The sequence below is a fragment of the Impatiens glandulifera genome, chromosome 8, assembly GCF_907164915.1.
Source record: "Impatiens glandulifera chromosome 8, dImpGla2.1, whole genome shotgun sequence".
Classification (NCBI taxonomy): Eukaryota; Viridiplantae; Streptophyta; class Magnoliopsida; order Ericales; family Balsaminaceae; genus Impatiens; species Impatiens glandulifera.
The window spans coordinates 12,164,944-12,183,014 of NC_061869.1; the positions used below are offsets into that span (position 1 = coordinate 12,164,944).

General features: G+C 27.3%; 1 protein-coding gene across 1 annotated transcript; it reads right to left on the reverse strand.

Moving 5' to 3' along the window:
• Window positions 1-963: 963 nt before the first annotated feature.
• Window positions 964-2,606, reverse strand: LOC124912348 (protein VAPYRIN-like). The gene has a single exon (XM_047452957.1). The coding sequence runs from the start codon at window positions 2,542-2,544 to the stop codon at window positions 964-966; it is 1,581 nt and encodes a 526-aa protein (XP_047308913.1). The 5' UTR covers window positions 2,545-2,606.
• Between the last annotated feature and the right edge of the window lie 15,465 nt (window positions 2,607-18,071).

An 18,071-nucleotide genomic window follows, 5' to 3' on the forward strand; every position in this document is an offset into this window, starting at 1 on the left:
GACTCTTCAGTAGTTTTTACTACTTGTTTTAAACCCATTTTTTCAAATGTTCCTAGTTGATATATTAATCTAGGTTCCACTTTTGGAATTGTCCACTTATTTAGGTGATCTAAGTCTTTTGGAATATCATATTCCTCTTTTTTAATATTCTTTATGTTTTTATTTTTTGAGACCATGTTCATTATATTCCTGATTAGTAAGGTGTGTTGATCACTTAGCATAACTACCCCTGGCTCTAATATATATATATATTAGTTATCAATTGACATTGATAGAACTTTTTTATGTTTGCTTACCCACCCACGAATAAAGACAATTTTCATTGTCGCCTATAATATTTGATAGAAATTCTTCTCGACACTACTAAATTAGTTTGTTCGGCTCCCTCTATTTCATAACTCATTTTTATGAAACTTAAACGAGTTCGTATTTGAAGTCATCAATCATTATATCATATTTATTATAATTTTTATTTTTACAAAGATATATTATTTAAAATTTAGTTTTAATCTTTTTGATTGTTTAAACGTTATATTGTATTATTTATAAATTAATTTTGCATATATAACTCATATTTGAATTAACAAGAATGGACTCTTTATAATAAAATAAAAATAAAACTTTTATAAAAATATATATATATTATATTTTTTTTCTTTTTATCAATCAAAATATTAAAATATTTTATTTTTTATTTTTATAAAATTAAAATATTTAATAATTTAATCTAATTAAATATTTAAATAACATATAAAATCTCATATCTTAACTTTTTTTTTTCATATAAATAAGTTGAGGCTTGTAAATCATTAACAAGATTTATGAGTAACTTATAACTAAATAACTTCTATTTTTATTTTTTTATAATCTTTTAACTTTAAACGTAAATAAATACTTCAATTTAAATGTATGATAACTATATATTATTTGCATTTTATATCACAAACCACAAAATATTTGTTCTCACTGAAAAACCTCCAACGCAGCCGCTGAAGAGCGATCAAAGCTTCTTCTGCGATTCCCCTTACTCCGGCGTATCATCATCTTCCCCACATTAATCTCTCTATCTCCTTTCAATTTCCCAGAATACCCTTTATTAACCGCATCGCCATTCAAAAGCAATCTCGAGATTCCCTTGTAATGTAAAGACTCTGCGATTTGTAGAGCGGTCGTGCCTGCCTTAGTCGCCGCATCAATATCAGCCCCTTTTTTAATCAACAATTCAACTAACTCCACTTGCCCTGCTTCCGTCGCGCAATGAAGAGCCGTATACCCTTCCTCATCGCGCGCATTTAACTCAATTCCTTTCTCAATCAACACACGAGCCGCCTCAATCCTACCCTTAAACGCCGCTCTATGAAGAGCCGTCCATCCGTTCTGATCTTTTCCATTAATCGAAGCCCCGTTTTCTAATAGCTTGTGAATTGCTCTCACGTCTCCTTTACGTGCAGTCGTACATAAATTGTCTCCTAAACGTAAACAATCGAATAATTTGTTGTGTCCGTTCTCCGCCGCCACATCGTACGCCGTCTTCCCTTTCCTATTCCTCACGTCCTTGTTCGCGAATTTGTGAAGAAGCATCTTCACGATGTGCTCGTCTCCGGAGACAGCCGCTATATGTAAAGCGGTGTCGCCGTCTCCGGAGTTACGTATATCAGTTCTCGCTCCGTTCGCGAGAAGTAGTCTTACACAGTCACGCCGCCGCCCTGACACTGCCAGGTGGAGGGCGGTGGAATATTCGTTCGTGACTGCGTCGACAACGGCTCCTTTAACGAGAAGGAGTCGCAGGACATCAGTATGTCCTGCGGCAGCCGCTAAATGGATTGGGCCCCACCCGGACGATCCCGACGGTTCTGTGCTAGCTTTTTTAGCCAACAATAGTTCCGCGATCAATCCCTCGCCGAATGTCGCCGCGGCCTCGAGCGGACTCAAACCCGCCCGACTACGGGAATTCGGGTTCGACCCGAATTCGAGAATCAACTGAACCAAATCGGGTCGGCTTTGAGAAATAGCTAGGTGAAGGAGAGTGTTCCCGTCCGAGTCAACTGAGTCGGACGGGAACCAACTCGGGTCACTCATCTCAAGAGCTTCCCTAACGCCTTCCATTGACCCGTCCGCGACCAATCGTGACAAAACAACCGACCCAACAAACCCGACCCGAATACAGCTATCAATAAAAACTTGTTTCTTCCTAGTAGTGAACCAATCCATAGGAACAGAGTCTAAAGATGGGTCTTTGAAAGCGGCGCCGGGTGCGACGACGCTATGGAGCTGGAAAACGTCGTCGCACCGCGGGTAGGAGTCCGGTAGCGCCGCGTTTGGGGAAAGATTGTAAGTGATTTCAACTGTTAGAGTTGCTAACGGCGCGATTATTCCCGATTGAGGACGAACAGAGTATCGAGTTTTGTTAACTGGCTGAAGACGGAAAGCGACCGGCATAGTGTACATGACGTTGCGTAAGGTTAGCTCGCCGGAGCATTTTTGAGCCGGTTCGATTCTGATGACCGCCATGTTCGACGGCTCCAAGGTTATGAGTCTGTCCATAATTGAGGAGAGAAGTGAATGTTTGGTGAAATTGGGTGACGTAAAAGGGTATATAGAGAGGGAGAAAGGGCGCCGGCTGGAAGAAGAGAGTGACACATGGCGGTGTAAAACACAAAGTGACTTGTTCTTTCTGCTGTCCGTTCTGAGAAATTATTTTATTAGATTTTGTTGTGCCTTGTTTGATCTTAGTTATTTTAAAAAATTATAATAAATATTAAAAAATAATAATAAAATTCAAAATAGTTTAATTAATGATATAATTAAAATAAATAATGTTTGATATTAATAAATTATTTAAAAATATAATTATATTGCCAAGAGTGATTTTCATTTAAAACATCTTATAATATAATTTTGTTATAACCTAATTTCTTACATTAATCAATCAAAAAGTCTTCAGGGTTAAAGTCACTTTCAAATTTACTACGCACAAGAAAAAGAGAATATCTATGCTATTTTGTCTACAACCATATTTACTTAGGCCTTGTTTTATGTTGATTACATTTATTTATTAAAATAATTCACCAATCAAAATCTAATTTTTATTGAATAATTAAAATATTGGTTTTTTTTAATATTAATTGTTTGTTTGAGAATAAAGTGATTGAATATATTCTCAAGTACTCAGGTAAGAACCTCATCTAATCAAATATTTATAAAATGTAAATTTATATGTATTAAATTATTCATTTTAATCATTAAATTATTTAATTCATTAATTACTATCAAAATATTGTTATTAAAATTAAGTTTAAAATATAAAGTAATTTAAAATTTTAAAATAACTCGCATTAAATAAATAATAAAATATTTTAATAAATCAAGATAAAACAAAAAAAAAAAGTAATTGGAAAATCCTTAAAAAAATATTTATATCAAATCCAAAAAACCCAAGCTATGATATTTTAAATATTTTCATATAAAACATTTGAAAGTAAAAATTTTAAATGATGGGGTAGGTTAATTTCCTACTTTTTAAACAAATATATATATATATATATAACCCCGAAAATTTCTTATCTTGAAAAAACTCGAGATTCGAAAATTTTAATATAAATTGACGTGTCAAAAATATTTTATTTAAATAATTTATAAAAAAAAATATTTAAAATTAATCATAACAATAATTAATTTTAAGATTAATTTAAATAACTTTTAAGATGATCAAACAACAATTTGATTAAAAGAAATATTGTATTAATTAAAACTAATTAATTTGAAAGATAAATTATTTGATAAAAGAGTCGCCAATTGATTTTTATTTTTAAAAACAATAAAAAGGTTTTGTATACATTATTTAACCAGAGATTCTTTTGAGTTCGATGTTTCGTGATACTTGGGAAATAGTTTCGCACTATATCTTCCGTACCCGTTAAAAACGGTCTCTATTTTATAAAATCTTGGCTTTTGAAATTTTGGTTATATTGCGTTTTATTTAACCAATTATTTTTCAGGTCCTAGACATGTACATTTTTTCCTTACATTTAAAATTATATAATAATATTTAAATGCTTGTACATTCGATCGAAATTGATGCTTGTTGAGGAAAATATCTGAAAAATATAAGTTTAAGGCACTAAAATTTAAAAATAAATCTCAAACAGGTCCTTATAAAAATATTTTTTGTGAAAGTATTTTGGAGTTGTTTTCTATTTTTTTAGATATTTAGAAAATGGTTTGAGACTTCTAATTAAAAAATAATTTTAAAATTTCCACCAAACAGGCCATAGGACCGGTCCTCTCAGTCGAGAGTGTCGATCCTTCGGTCTATACTAAAACCCATAAGTCGGGTGCGGGGAGCTCTCGGTCAAGGTGCGAGAAGTTCTCGGTCATAGGCTAAGGTCGGGTGTAGAGAGCTCTCGATTAGATGCAGGGGAGGGTTCGATTTTCTCGGTCAGAAATCGTACCCAGGTTGAGCCCTCGATCGGGCGTCAAGAACATCAAACTATATGTTTGATGATTTTGATTGGGGCCCTAATCCTTTGATTCAAATGAATGGGGAGCTTCGACTAGTCCTAAGAATCATTTATAACATCATCTCGATGCATCATTCGATCGGGTTAATGTTCCATTCAAATCAATTAGTTTTGAAGCAAAAACGTGTTTTTGATTTTTAAGGTTTAATGAGGTGTAAGGAGCTTGTCCATAACTTCCTTATACCTCATATGATTGAATAAAATCAAAACGTGAACATTGGTCGTTCATTTTAATCAATTCAAGAATTGAAATCTTCAGTTTATTTATAAAATTTTTACTTTTTGATCAAACATGATCGAGATTGCTTAGAATTGGTCTAGATATACTCTTAACATCCTTAGAAACATGTTAGAAATGTTTTTGGATTGTTGTTCTTGAGAATAGAAATCCAATTTTGAAATAAATCAAAATCAAATTTGAGTACTTTTGATTTAGATCGATTGATTAAGATTTGTTTCGACAAAAAAATTATAAATGATCTCAGGATCGTTTTTTAATCAAGAAATTGAACAATCAAGCACTGATCGAGGTGAAATATAAAATATTTAGTTTGAACTCATTAGTTGAATTATGACATGATTGGATGCTTATTGTGAGTTAGAAAACACTCATAAACTCTTTTAGCAACTTTGTAATTGACCAGATCCGGTTTTTAAAGCCTTATAAATTTTTTTAAGAAAAGCTTGAAAATTTTAATGGAGGATTCTGTATGAGATTGATTGAGGGCTTGGAATTGTGATCATTACCTTCGGTTTGTCCAGAGGAAGCTATTTATAGCCTCACAAGGTCGGTTGATCGACCAAGTGCATCGAATTTCAGACGAAATGCCATTATTGACTTTTATATGTTCTTTGTCTAGTTGATTGATATATGAAATGATGAATCTTATGATCATAGGTGAAATGATCACCATGTTAGAGTGATCATTTCAGCTTTCGAATCAGCCGATTTGATTGAGTATCGATCGAGTTTCACTTTTGAAAAATTAAAAGTTTTGACTGATGATGATGGTTGTTCGACGCGAGGATGAAGACAAACTAGGGCCGAAATGTGAATGCTTAGGCACTCTGTTGCATTTAGGCGTTTCGACAACGTTCGACTAACGACATTGAGGCACGCGTTAGCTGTTCCGCTACTTCGCGAACGCGTGTTTCTTCCGTTGTAACAGGCGACACAGCTGGTTGTTGGATGTTGGACGTTGGATGAAGCATGGACGTTCAACCAATGGTTGTGTGATCTACTACACTACTTTATCTTGATTTTGCCTACAACAGATTCCGGCCATTTCTTCCAGCCTTGGACCTTGTTGAAATTTATTTTTTTCAATTTCTTTTATCTACATTTTTAACCTACAAAATATTTTTAATAAATATGATATTTATTTTGCCTATTTTTTAATTTTATTTTTATATATTTTGAGGCTTTTTATAAATAAATTTTGGGATAAAATAGATACAACGTTTGTTCTAAATTATTTATTTTAATTTATTTTGACCCCTTGAAATTAATTTGAGATAAAATGAATATAAAGTTTATCTCAAATTATTTTATTTATTTTTCTTGGACATTATTTTAATTAATTAAAATTTAATTACTACAATAATTATTTCTAATTAATTCTTTAATCATGCTTTGACCTTAATTTTAATTATCTTAAATTTATTTTTTCAAAATAATTATTTTTAAATTTTATAAATTTGATGGGTAAAATTTTAGTGCTCAAACTATCTTCACTGATCTACACAAATATATAAAGTTAAATTTTAGTTGATTAACATTAATTACATAATTCATATTAACTCAAGTGTAGAGTTTGAATTTATGGATTAAAGTTTGGCATGTTATGTTGGAATTAAACCATACTTTGAAAAATGAAAGAAGATAACTTTTTTTAATATTGTGTCACAAACATGATGGGGAGTGTAAATTAAAACATTTATACTTCAAACAAAATGTAAATTTTCCTAACCAATAATCTTACTTTTGAGTAAACAAAACAATCCTGAATGTATATTCCTAGATAACAACAAAGGCAAGTTTTAACTTCACTCCATTTTTTTAAAGGTAAGGCTTTGTTAGGATCATAAGTTATTTAATCTTGTTCCAAGTAAGAATATAAAAGTTGAATTATTTGGTATTTTTTGTTTTTGTGTGTATTAACATATAATAGAAAATAATTAATAAAATAAATTTTATTTTAATATATATATATAATAATAATGCTTAAAATTGGATTTTCGGGTCTAGGTACGCGGTTAATTTGAATCTTATCGTGAGAGTAAATGAGTACGACCCGTATGGGTCAAACCATAGGTCGATTTATATAAGAAAACGAATACAATTTTTAATATTTCTTCTTTCATTTTTCTCTTTAATTAATAAATAAAATGTATAATCAACTTTAACAATATAATAAATTTTAAAAATAATAATTTAATTTAATTATATTAGAATAATAAGTGTTGGATTAATAGAATTATATATATATAATTCAACATCATTTTTTTAAATTATAAATTTTTTTATTCCTTTTTAGTTTCTAACTTTAACTAATAAATAAAATATTAACCATTCAAATTTAAGAATTAATCAATTTTAAGAACAAAAATTAATTTAATTATATTAACAAGTGTTCTTCTATAGAATTTTATAATAAATATTTATCTATATCAATAATTCTATTTGTATTAATTATTTTTATATTATTATATATGTGGACCACTTTTAAAAATTATATATTATATATATAACAGTCTATTTAAAACTTAATTTGTGATATATTTAAATAAAAATAAATTATTATTTTTTATTATTTGTCTACCATTTATATTTGACGGGTAACTAATATTTTTTATACTAAAAATAGTTAAAAATAAATTAATCTTTTTAATTATTTATCTACATTTTATATTTAACACAAAATGATAATAATATTTTTATATTGAGAATATAGTTTTAGCTTATTAATAAAAAGATTTAATGTTATTTGTAAATTTTATCAAAATAAAATAAAAAAATTAAAATTTCAAAATTTTATTAGTTATAAAATATATGCAACAACATGCATACACAAAATTATAAATAAAACATATCAATCATAAGTGGTTTGGTGGTTAAAGTGATCATCTTTCACACTCAAGACAAAAGTTTGAATCCTTACAAATGAAAATTGAAGTAAATTATATTTGTAGATAAGAGACCCGCAATAAATGAGAGGTGGTTGATTTAACGCGGTCTAAGAGGCTAGTAACATTAGATTGTGAGGTCGATTGAGATTGATGGTTGGTTTGTCGAGGGATAAGAGGTCGGTAACAAAGGATTGTGAGGTCACAAAATTAGAGGTCTATTGAGATTGGCGGTTGGATTGCCGATAGATAAGAGACCAATAACATTGATTTTCCAAGAATAACAGACTTGTGAAATTGTGTGATTGAGATGTGGTTTATCGAGGGATAAGAGACGTGTGAAAGTGTGATTGAGTTTGGTGGTTGGTTTATCAATGGATAAGAGGTATGAAAGTGTGATTAAGATTTGTGGTTGGTTTACCTAAGGATAAGAGGCCAGTAAAATTGGTTTGTCAATGATAAGAGATTTTTTGTTGGTTCGTCAAGGGATAAAATGAGAGATTAATAATATGAGAGACTAATTGTAAACAATAAATATTGGTGGTTAAATATATGAATGAGATTGTTGGTCTTCAGAAGAAGTTAAGGTAAAGAGGTTAATGATATGATGAGATTGTTGGTTTGTCAAAAGTGAAATTAAAAGATGTTAGTACTGTTGAGATAGTTTGGTGCAAAAATGAGGTTATGAGATAAGTAATATGATATGTCTATTATGTAAGAAATAATACTTTTGGTTGATTGATAAATGAGGGTAAAATTAGTGAATTAATGAGAAAAAGTTAAATAAATGTCTCAATATCAAATTTTTTATCATGTTTCTCTTTGTTGATGAATAATAAAAATAACGTTGAATGAGAGAAGTAAGAGGACCACTAGATTGTCCAAACCATTAAAGTCACTAATGTTCAAACCATATATATTGTCGACGAAAAAGATGATGAAGGCAATGAAAACGATAACGATGATTGCGACGACAAAATGTGAGTATTGTCTATTTCAACTTTATAAATGTGAATTTTATATATCTTTGCAACGCGGGGACATTATGCTAGTATATATATAATATGCTTAATTTCAAAGTGTTCGGATTGCCAGATCGAGAGTTATGGTTAATTTAGATATATAAGTGAGAATAAATGAATATTTGGGTTGGATTGTGGGTTGACCCATAAATTTAAAATGATTAAAAATAAAATTAAAATTGTTATATGTATGTTTCGAACTTACAACATAACAAAACAAATATAACCATTTAACCAACTAGGCTAATAAAACTTATATTTAAATTCAACATCAAATTTGATGAACATGGGACATTTTTAACAATATAAGTTCAACTTTTTAACTAACTAATATATATAATAATGTTTAATTTCAAAGTGCAAGATCATAATGGAGATGAAGTGATCCCTTAAAAAGCTTTTGAAGCTCAAAGACATCGCGGGCAAGATGATCAACATTTCAAATTAGAAACGGTAATGGCACTTTGTTCTAGCATGACCCCTAATTCAAAAACAGACTCATCCTTCATAACAATGTCTTCTCCATTACTTAAATCAGGCGGGAATGTCAATTGGCCACAGTTTAACAAGTCAATAACGGCGATAGAACAACCTTCTGATGACTATTCTAGAAGGTGCGAGAATCATTGACGCACGTTCATCATATCATCTTAATAACCATGAGGATTCTCGTGCTTGGAGTGTTGAGAACAATGACAAGTTCGACTCGGGTCTGCATGAGATTGTGTTCGTGATTATGGAGATGTTGTACCATGGTCCCACTTAGTGAGGTCTACCAAAATGATCCCCATACACCAATTCATTTTATGGCTCGCCTTCCGCGAGAGACTCAATATTCGTGATCGGATCAAGAAGTACATGAGCATTTTGATCCTAATTGCCTCGTTTTCTTGGGAAATGAAGAGAACATTCAACACCTCCTTAGGAACTACTCTTTCGCCTCCTTAAGTTGACATAGATTCTCTGCATCAATGGGCCTCCTCAAGTTCCCAAACGAATGGACTGACATCAAGGACCTCATCATCACCAAGGCCAAGGGCAATGACTTCAGCTCCAATACCTTTAAGTGTTTCTTTACAAACATTTTTTTTATCATATTTGGATGGAGAGAAACACTAAAGCCTTCTCAGGAGTCCGCAACAACGCATATACAATCTGAAACAATATCATCATCGACGGTAACCTCATCCGAATGTGGAGGCGTAATCCCACAAGCGAGAAGAATTGATTAATTTGTCAAAACTAAAATATCGTTTACGAAAAAGTCACCCTCACTACTGATTTCATTGCACTTTAATTATTATTTCTCATTTGTCATTTTTCATCTCTCATTTTTCATTATTGTCCTTTATATAGGTTGTTTTTATTCCGATTTCCTTTAAACTCATGTAATTCTTTTTCCCTTTTGTATCTTTTTATTTAATTGATGTTACGTCGTCTCTCATAAAGAAAATGCTTAATTTCAAAGTGTCTAAATTGTCGAGTCGAGAGTTATTTTGTTAATTTGGATATATATATATATATATGTGTGTGTGAAAGTAAATGGATACTTGAGTTGGATTTGGGGTTGACCCGCCCATAAACTTAAAACGGTTAAAAATAAATTTAAAAATGATATATGTATGTTTCGAACTTGCAACCTAACAAAACAAGTATAACCATTTAACCAACTAGGCTAATAAGACTTTATATTTTATATTCAACACTAATTTTGATGAACGTGGAACATTCTTAACAATATAGGTTCAATTTTTTAACTAACTAATATATATATATATATATATATATATAATAATGCTTAATTTCAAAGTGTCTGGATTGCCGGGTCGAGAACTTTGATTAATTTGGATATATATGTGAGAGTAAATGAATACTTGGGTCAAATTGTGAGTTGACCCGCCCATAAACTTAAACCGGTTAGAAATAAAATAAAAAATAGGTTTTAAGAATATTTCATTTCCAAAATGAAAATATATGTCACCTCTTTGTTTATTTTAATTAATTTAGTGTGTTTTATAGTATTAAAAATTTTATTTTTACTTAGTATAATATTTTAAAATTTGTGTTTATTATATGAAATATCTTTAAAGAGATATATAGGGAATCAATCAAAAAAAAATTAAATATATCTCTATCTAAACATAAATTTATATTTTTTTTAATAAATTACGTAAATCTATTTTTATATTACACACATAAAATTTATTTCTAGAATCTAGGTATGATTACGACAAGATGTATAAGGAAATGAATCAAAAATATTAAATATATCTCTATCCAAGCACAAATTTATGTTCTTTTTAATTAATTACGTAAATCTATATTTATATTACACACATAAAATTTATTTATAGAATCCAAGTATGATTGCAACAACATTAATACAATTTTAATATGGTTAATTTAGATATATATGTGAGAGTAAATGGATATTTGGGTCGGTTTGTGGGTTGACTCGTTCATAAACTTAAAATTGTTAAAAATAAAATCAAAAAATCTATATGTATGTTTTGAACTTGCAACTTAACAAAATATGTGTAACTATTTTACCAACTAGGCTAATACAATTTTATATTTTAAAGTCAACACCAAATTTGATGAAGGTGGAATATTCTTAACAATAAAAGTTCAATTTTTAACTAATTATTTAATATAAATAATAATTCTTAATTTCAAAGTTTCCATATTATTTGGTCGAGAAATGTGGTTAATTTGGATATATATGTGATAGTAAATGGATACTTTGGTCGGATTGTGGGTTGACCTTTTCATAAACTTAAAACGGTTGAAAATAAAATTAAAATTGTTATATGTATGTTTCGAACTTATAACCTAACAAAATAAGTACAATGATTTAACGAATTAGGCTAATAAGACTTTATATTTTAAATTCAACATAAAATTTAATGAACGTGGGACATTCTTAACAATATAAGTTCAACTTTTTTAACTAACACTAGTAAATAGGGTTTTTAACGACGAACAATAGTGACGGCAACATACGCAGTGATTAATAAATATTATTAGTGTCGGCGACCATTCCGGCGTGGTTAATAATATTTATTAGTGTCGGCAATGTAATGTCGACGTTGATAAAAAAAATATCAGCCACGACTTTCGTTGTCGACGTCGTGGCTAATATTCTAGATTTCCTGTTACTCTCCCGCCATTATTATCAGCCACAATTTTCGTCATGATGAACGATGTTGTTCAAAGTCAGGTTTCCCCATCCTTTCTCCTTCATTTTTAAAAATATTATTAGTCACGGTGATAGCATAATGTCGTGAATAATAATCGAATATCAGTTACGACGATAACATAACGTTGTGACTGATATTCCAAAACTATTAGAGACGACGATAGTATAATGTCGTGACTAATAATATAGCTAATAATATATATTATTAGCCACAGAATTATGTTATCGTCATCCCTAATAATCGTATCAACGTCCCACCGACAAATGTCGTCGTTGATAGTCTTTGGCAAATAATTTTCAAAGCCTATAAATAGAACACTCTTCTTTCATTTCTCCATAAGGAATTTGAAATTCTCCTAAACTACTGATTTCCTTCTAACCAATATGCAATCGGGGTTCTGAGATATCTTTATCTTCAATTTTTTAAAAAGAAATTGAAGATTTCTCAGAAGACCCCGATTGTTTATTAATTAGAAGAATATTGATTGAAGATTACAAGGAGAAACCAATTCTTGCAGTCACTTAGCACGTTCCTCTCTCGCTTCTCCTTAAAGAATTTTCTCAATGATCATCAATCTCATATGAGATATCTTCAATCATCTTAAGTTGTTTAAAAAAAAATCAAGATGAAAATATCTCATATGAACTTGATTGTCTATTCTCTATTCAAGTCGTACATCAATTGTTTAATTACGATTTCAAAACAATTAAGTGAGGATGGTGAAGTTTACTAGTTTTGATTAATGTGATGATATAAACCAGTTACCTATAAGTTAATGTCTCAAAGCAATTCAGGGTCAACAATTAATGTGATAATTAATTGGTAAATTACCCACAAGTTAAAACAAACCGTAATTCTTTTGTTTTTGCATAGTTCAAAGTTCAAACATAGCACAAAACAAAAACCCTCTGGCCGATGGAATCTTTCATATTCTTTCATTTTTCTTGTGTTTCATATCACCCAATTTCAACATATATCTTGGGGTTTATTCGAATTAAATTTGTTTAAATAATATAAATTATTTAAAAATTAATGATTGGAAATTATTTAAAAGGAATGAAAATTTATTTGGTAACCTACCCTCCGTGAAAGAATTTGGACATGACTAGTGAGAAATACTAAATGTTTTGCGTTCCTCCCGGGTTAGGGAGATTATAACTGCGTTTATCTCAAGTTTGTTTGATCATGAGTTTTTAGGTATTTTATGGAGTTTTTAGGTTTTTTATTTGATAATAATCATCCGAATTGCTCAAATAATAATGAGTTTTATTATATAAATCAAAAATCTTATATTCAATTCAAATTATTAGTTGAAGATTTGCTGGCTATTCTAAACCTAAATGCTGTCATCAGACTCTCATGTTTGGTTAAATGAGGGTCTCACTTTGATTGATATGCCTCAGCTATTTTTTATATTTTATTTTGTAAATTATATGTTATTTTAATTGCCTTTTTTTTTAATATTATTTTAAAAATCAAAATAAACAGTCCTCTTAACTTCAATTCCAAAATTTGGGCACAAAAATAATTATTTTATTATCATGATATTAGCTTATTTGAAATGAGGTTATTTAAAAATTTCTTAAGAAAGTAGTGTTTATTAATAAAAAAAAAATAATTGAGTAAAAAAATCATATAAATATTTTAATTAATAATTTAAATAAATTATTAGTAAGTATGTTAATTTATTTGAATTTAATTATAATCAAACAAAACAAGGCGTTTAACAAGTCCCAATGACAGAGTACAAGAAATAGTCCTTCTTTCTCTTTCTTAAAGTCACTCTCAACATATTATTTTACATGTATTTTAATATTAAAATTATTAATTATATTAATTTAAAAATTAATATTTTACATGGTCTATATATATATATAAATATATGACATTTTCTTTGGTCAATGATAATCATTTTGTGAATAAGAAAATGAATGTATTTTTTTATAAACTGGTATAAAAAGTGGATTTAATTAAATTAAATTATGTTTGGTATTCAATTAATTTTCATTAATATTTTCATTTTACTATTTTACCCTGCCTTTTCATTTTTTTTTTTTAATCTTTGATTTTCATAAGCATTTTTTTATATATCTGAAATACAATTAATTTAAAATTCGACTTATTTGATCATTGATATTTTCATTTATTGGTGTAATTATTTTTGTTATCTCACAGTTTGTTTACTTCAAATAATAGATTATGTATTTGGCTATTTATATAATTTATAAATAAATTATCATGATTGGTTCAAAATATATAACTAAGACATAATATTTTACTATTAACAATTATAAATTAATATATTTTTGTTGATCCATGAATTATTAATAGATTGATTCACATTGTATGCCTATCCATAAATGTTAAAAAGTATTTAATTATCACATTTTTATTATTTTTTTTATACCCAATATTATTCTAAAAGTCCCAATTCACATCTTTATTATTATTTTTTTTTAAATGGGACAACAGATTAAATATATAACTCGCAAATACACTTAACTAGACGCAGAACTTGAAACACACCTAACTAGAGGCAAAACTTGTGACGGACTCGAACCCAAAAACTTATGATTAGTATCCACATCTTTTTAATGTAAACTAAAAAATGGATTATTATTATTATTTATTCATTTATTATATTATTACCACTTTACTAATCTCTACCTTTATAATAGGAATTTAACAAAATTTTATAGATTTAGTCACTTTCTATATTTTAAATTGAATATAAGTGTAATGACCACACATCTTGTAGATAATTTTTCACAATTTTGTTTTGTCATACTAAAATTCATAGTGAGGTGATAAAATTATAAACTTCATGTTATCAAGGTAATGAGTTGAGTCTTCACGTTAGAACCATCTAAATAAAATAAAATAAAATATTATTTAGTTACAATTTAAAAAAAAAAAAAAATGTGTTGTAATGTTTTATTTAAAAAAATGTTATTGTGTTTCTTAAATAGATATTAAATTTTTAGAGAGGAATCTAAAATATTTTGTAATTAGCGTCTCTAAATTTAACTAAATAGTATTTATCATAAAAATATTTAAATATATTTTTTAAATTAATTTTTTAAATAAAATTAAAATTTTATAGTATTTCGTTGAATTTGTGACATAAATAGCTGGTATTTAATATTTTTCACCATATATTTTTATTATTAAATTTTTGGATTTTTTAATATAGAATGTTTAGATGAGGTAATATAAAAGTTGACAACTTTATTATAAAAAAAAAAAAAAAATCAAATGTATACCTTTTGATTTTCTACCAAATTGCAAAAAATATGATACCAAAATATTGCAATTTCCTGAAGTCCATGAAAGAGTCTCATTTTAGTACTTCAATGAATTGCCAATATTCACGTTTTGTCATATAATTAATTAAAATATTAAGCTATTATATTTTATTTTTTTATAATACTTTAAATGTTACATATTAAGAGTATTCTAATCATAATTCTCATGACTAATTTTTCATGAAATAAATTCGGTTTAGCTAATTGATCCAAATAATCATGTCTATATATATATATATATATATATATATATATATATATATATATATATATATATATATATATATATATATATATATATATGCACAATGCAAGGTGAGTTTTACAAAGTACAAATATAATAATATTAAATTATTAATATTAGGAATATACTTCACTTCACTGTTAGCATCATTATAAAAGTAATTTAGACTGCGCCAAAGTGCCACACAATGTCTACTGCCAGGCTGCATCATAAGAATAAGAAGATAGTTTGATTTTTTTTTTATTCTTTCTATTATTATTATTATTTTCATAATTAAAATATTATTATTATTTTAATCATTACAATATTATTATTTTACTCTGATTAAAAGTCTAAATATAAAAAAGATGTTAAAAATCACAAATAACTAATGTGCTTTTATTTATGAAATAGGTATTTTTTCAAATTATTTTTATAAATTTCCTACAAAACTTAAGATCAAACACCTCTTAAAGATTTTAAAAATGAACAAGTGATTGTTGAAAATCAATTATTTAAATAAATAATGATTATGGTTAAATAACCTTGTTCCTTTTATATTATAAAAAAATGGATTGATTAAAATTATTTAGGTAAAACAAAGAAAATGATATAAATATAAAATATTTTAATTATTGATTTAAATGATAAAAATAAAATTAGATAATAATTTTCTTTAAAAAAATTAATAGTTAACAGTAATCAAACATTAGGTCTTCTCCAAAACCAACACTAAACATAAATCAGTCCCTATATAAGTTAGGGATATTTTATATATTAAATTTATTTATATAATTTATTATTTTAATTTATAAATATTTTAATTTATTTATATTTTTAATTTAATTTTTTTATATAACTTTTTTAGCCTATTTATATTAATATTTTTTACATATCATACATTTATAATAATAATAAAAATTGATAAAAAAAAAACTAAAATATAATAAGAACAATAGAAAAAATAAAACACATAAATAGAAAAAATAAAAAACAATATTCCTTTACGGACTAAATTTTTTAAAAAAGACACTACAATTACTAAATCAATACTCAAAAATATAAATTACATTTTTCATAATAATTTAAAATATAAAATAAATAATGAAAGTATAATTAATAATTTCTGCTTCCTCTAAAATTATTAAAATATTCCGAAAATGTGTCATTTATTGAAATTATCTGTGAATAGATTTGGTTGGCTTGATCTTGAGTTTTATTTATTTATTTTAAAAATGTGTCGATTTAGCTTCAATAAATGTTCAAACCTTTAAATTTTGTATGGAACTAGGATTTTGTAATAAAATTTTGTTTTCTTCCTTAATTTATAATTGAATGACAATTTAAAAGTTAATATGTTATTTTAAATTATGGGGTTTAATTTGTAATGTTAGATAAATTAATATATATCTCGTGCATTTGCACGAGTAATAATATAAAAAACCGTTAAAAAAATATTACGGTAAAATTTTTATAGGCGGGTCAACCCACAATCCGACCCAAGTATCTATTTACTCTCACATATATCCAAATTAACCACATCTCTCGACCCGGCAATCCGGACACTTTAAAAATTAAGCATCATTATTTATATATATATATATATATATTAGTTAGTTAAAAAGTTGAACTTATATTGTTAAAATGTCACGCGTTTATCAAATTTTAGGTTGAATTAAAAATATAAAGTGTTATTAGTTTAGTTGGTTAAAAGGTTGTACTTGTTTTTGTTAGATTGCAAGTTCGAACCATACCTATAGCATTTTTATATTTATTTTTAACCGTTTTAAGTTTATGGGCGGGTCAACCCACAATCCGATCCAAGTATCCATTTACTCTCACATATATCAAAATTAACCACAGCTCTCGACCCGGCAATCCGGACACTTTTAAAATTAAGCATCATTATATATATATATATATATATATATATATATATATATATATTATTAAAAAAATAGTATAAAAAAGAATATTTTAAAAATAATTTTTTGAATTTGATAATGAATTTTTTTTTGGTTAAAGATGAATTACTCTTTTTTATGTAACATTTATTAAATTTTGATTTTAAAAATGAGTTTATGAATGCTTTAGAGTAAAAGAAAAGGAACACCAAAAAATTTTAATTTATTTATAAACAAAACTGAAAAATCTAGAGCCTAGTCATATGTCCTAATACAATACACCCACAAAACAAAACTATGGGTTGGATTGATTCAAACTTCTTTTCGGTTTTTATTGGTTAAATGTTCAAATAATTTCATAATAATACATTTATTTGAACTATTAATGCTTATTATATTAGATCGTTTTAGTTTATTATTTTTATTTATTTTAGATTATCCAACTTATTCATTAAACGTTAAACGCGATAATTTATTATTTAAAATTATTATAACAATTTATTACACGTTAACTTAATCAAACTAATCCTTTATACAATTCAATTTTGTAAGAAAAATAATATACAACTTTTTTAAGAAAAAATGTTGGGAGCACAACTACTTTTTAGTAAGGGAGACCAGCATGAAGTTAATGATTATGCAACAATCATAGTTAATTTGAAAAACTATGACACAGTGTGATTATCTACCAAAATTCATAAGAATTCTCTCCTGGTTGTCATTGAGCTCAATCACTTCATTTTCCACTAGGTGATGGCTTAAAAACCTAAA

What these genes read in the sequence shown, in the direction of transcription:
- LOC124912348 (XM_047452957.1), bottom strand. Translation starts at nt 2,544, where the DNA reads ATGGACAGACTCATAACCTTGGAGCCGTCGAACATGGCGGTCATCAGA.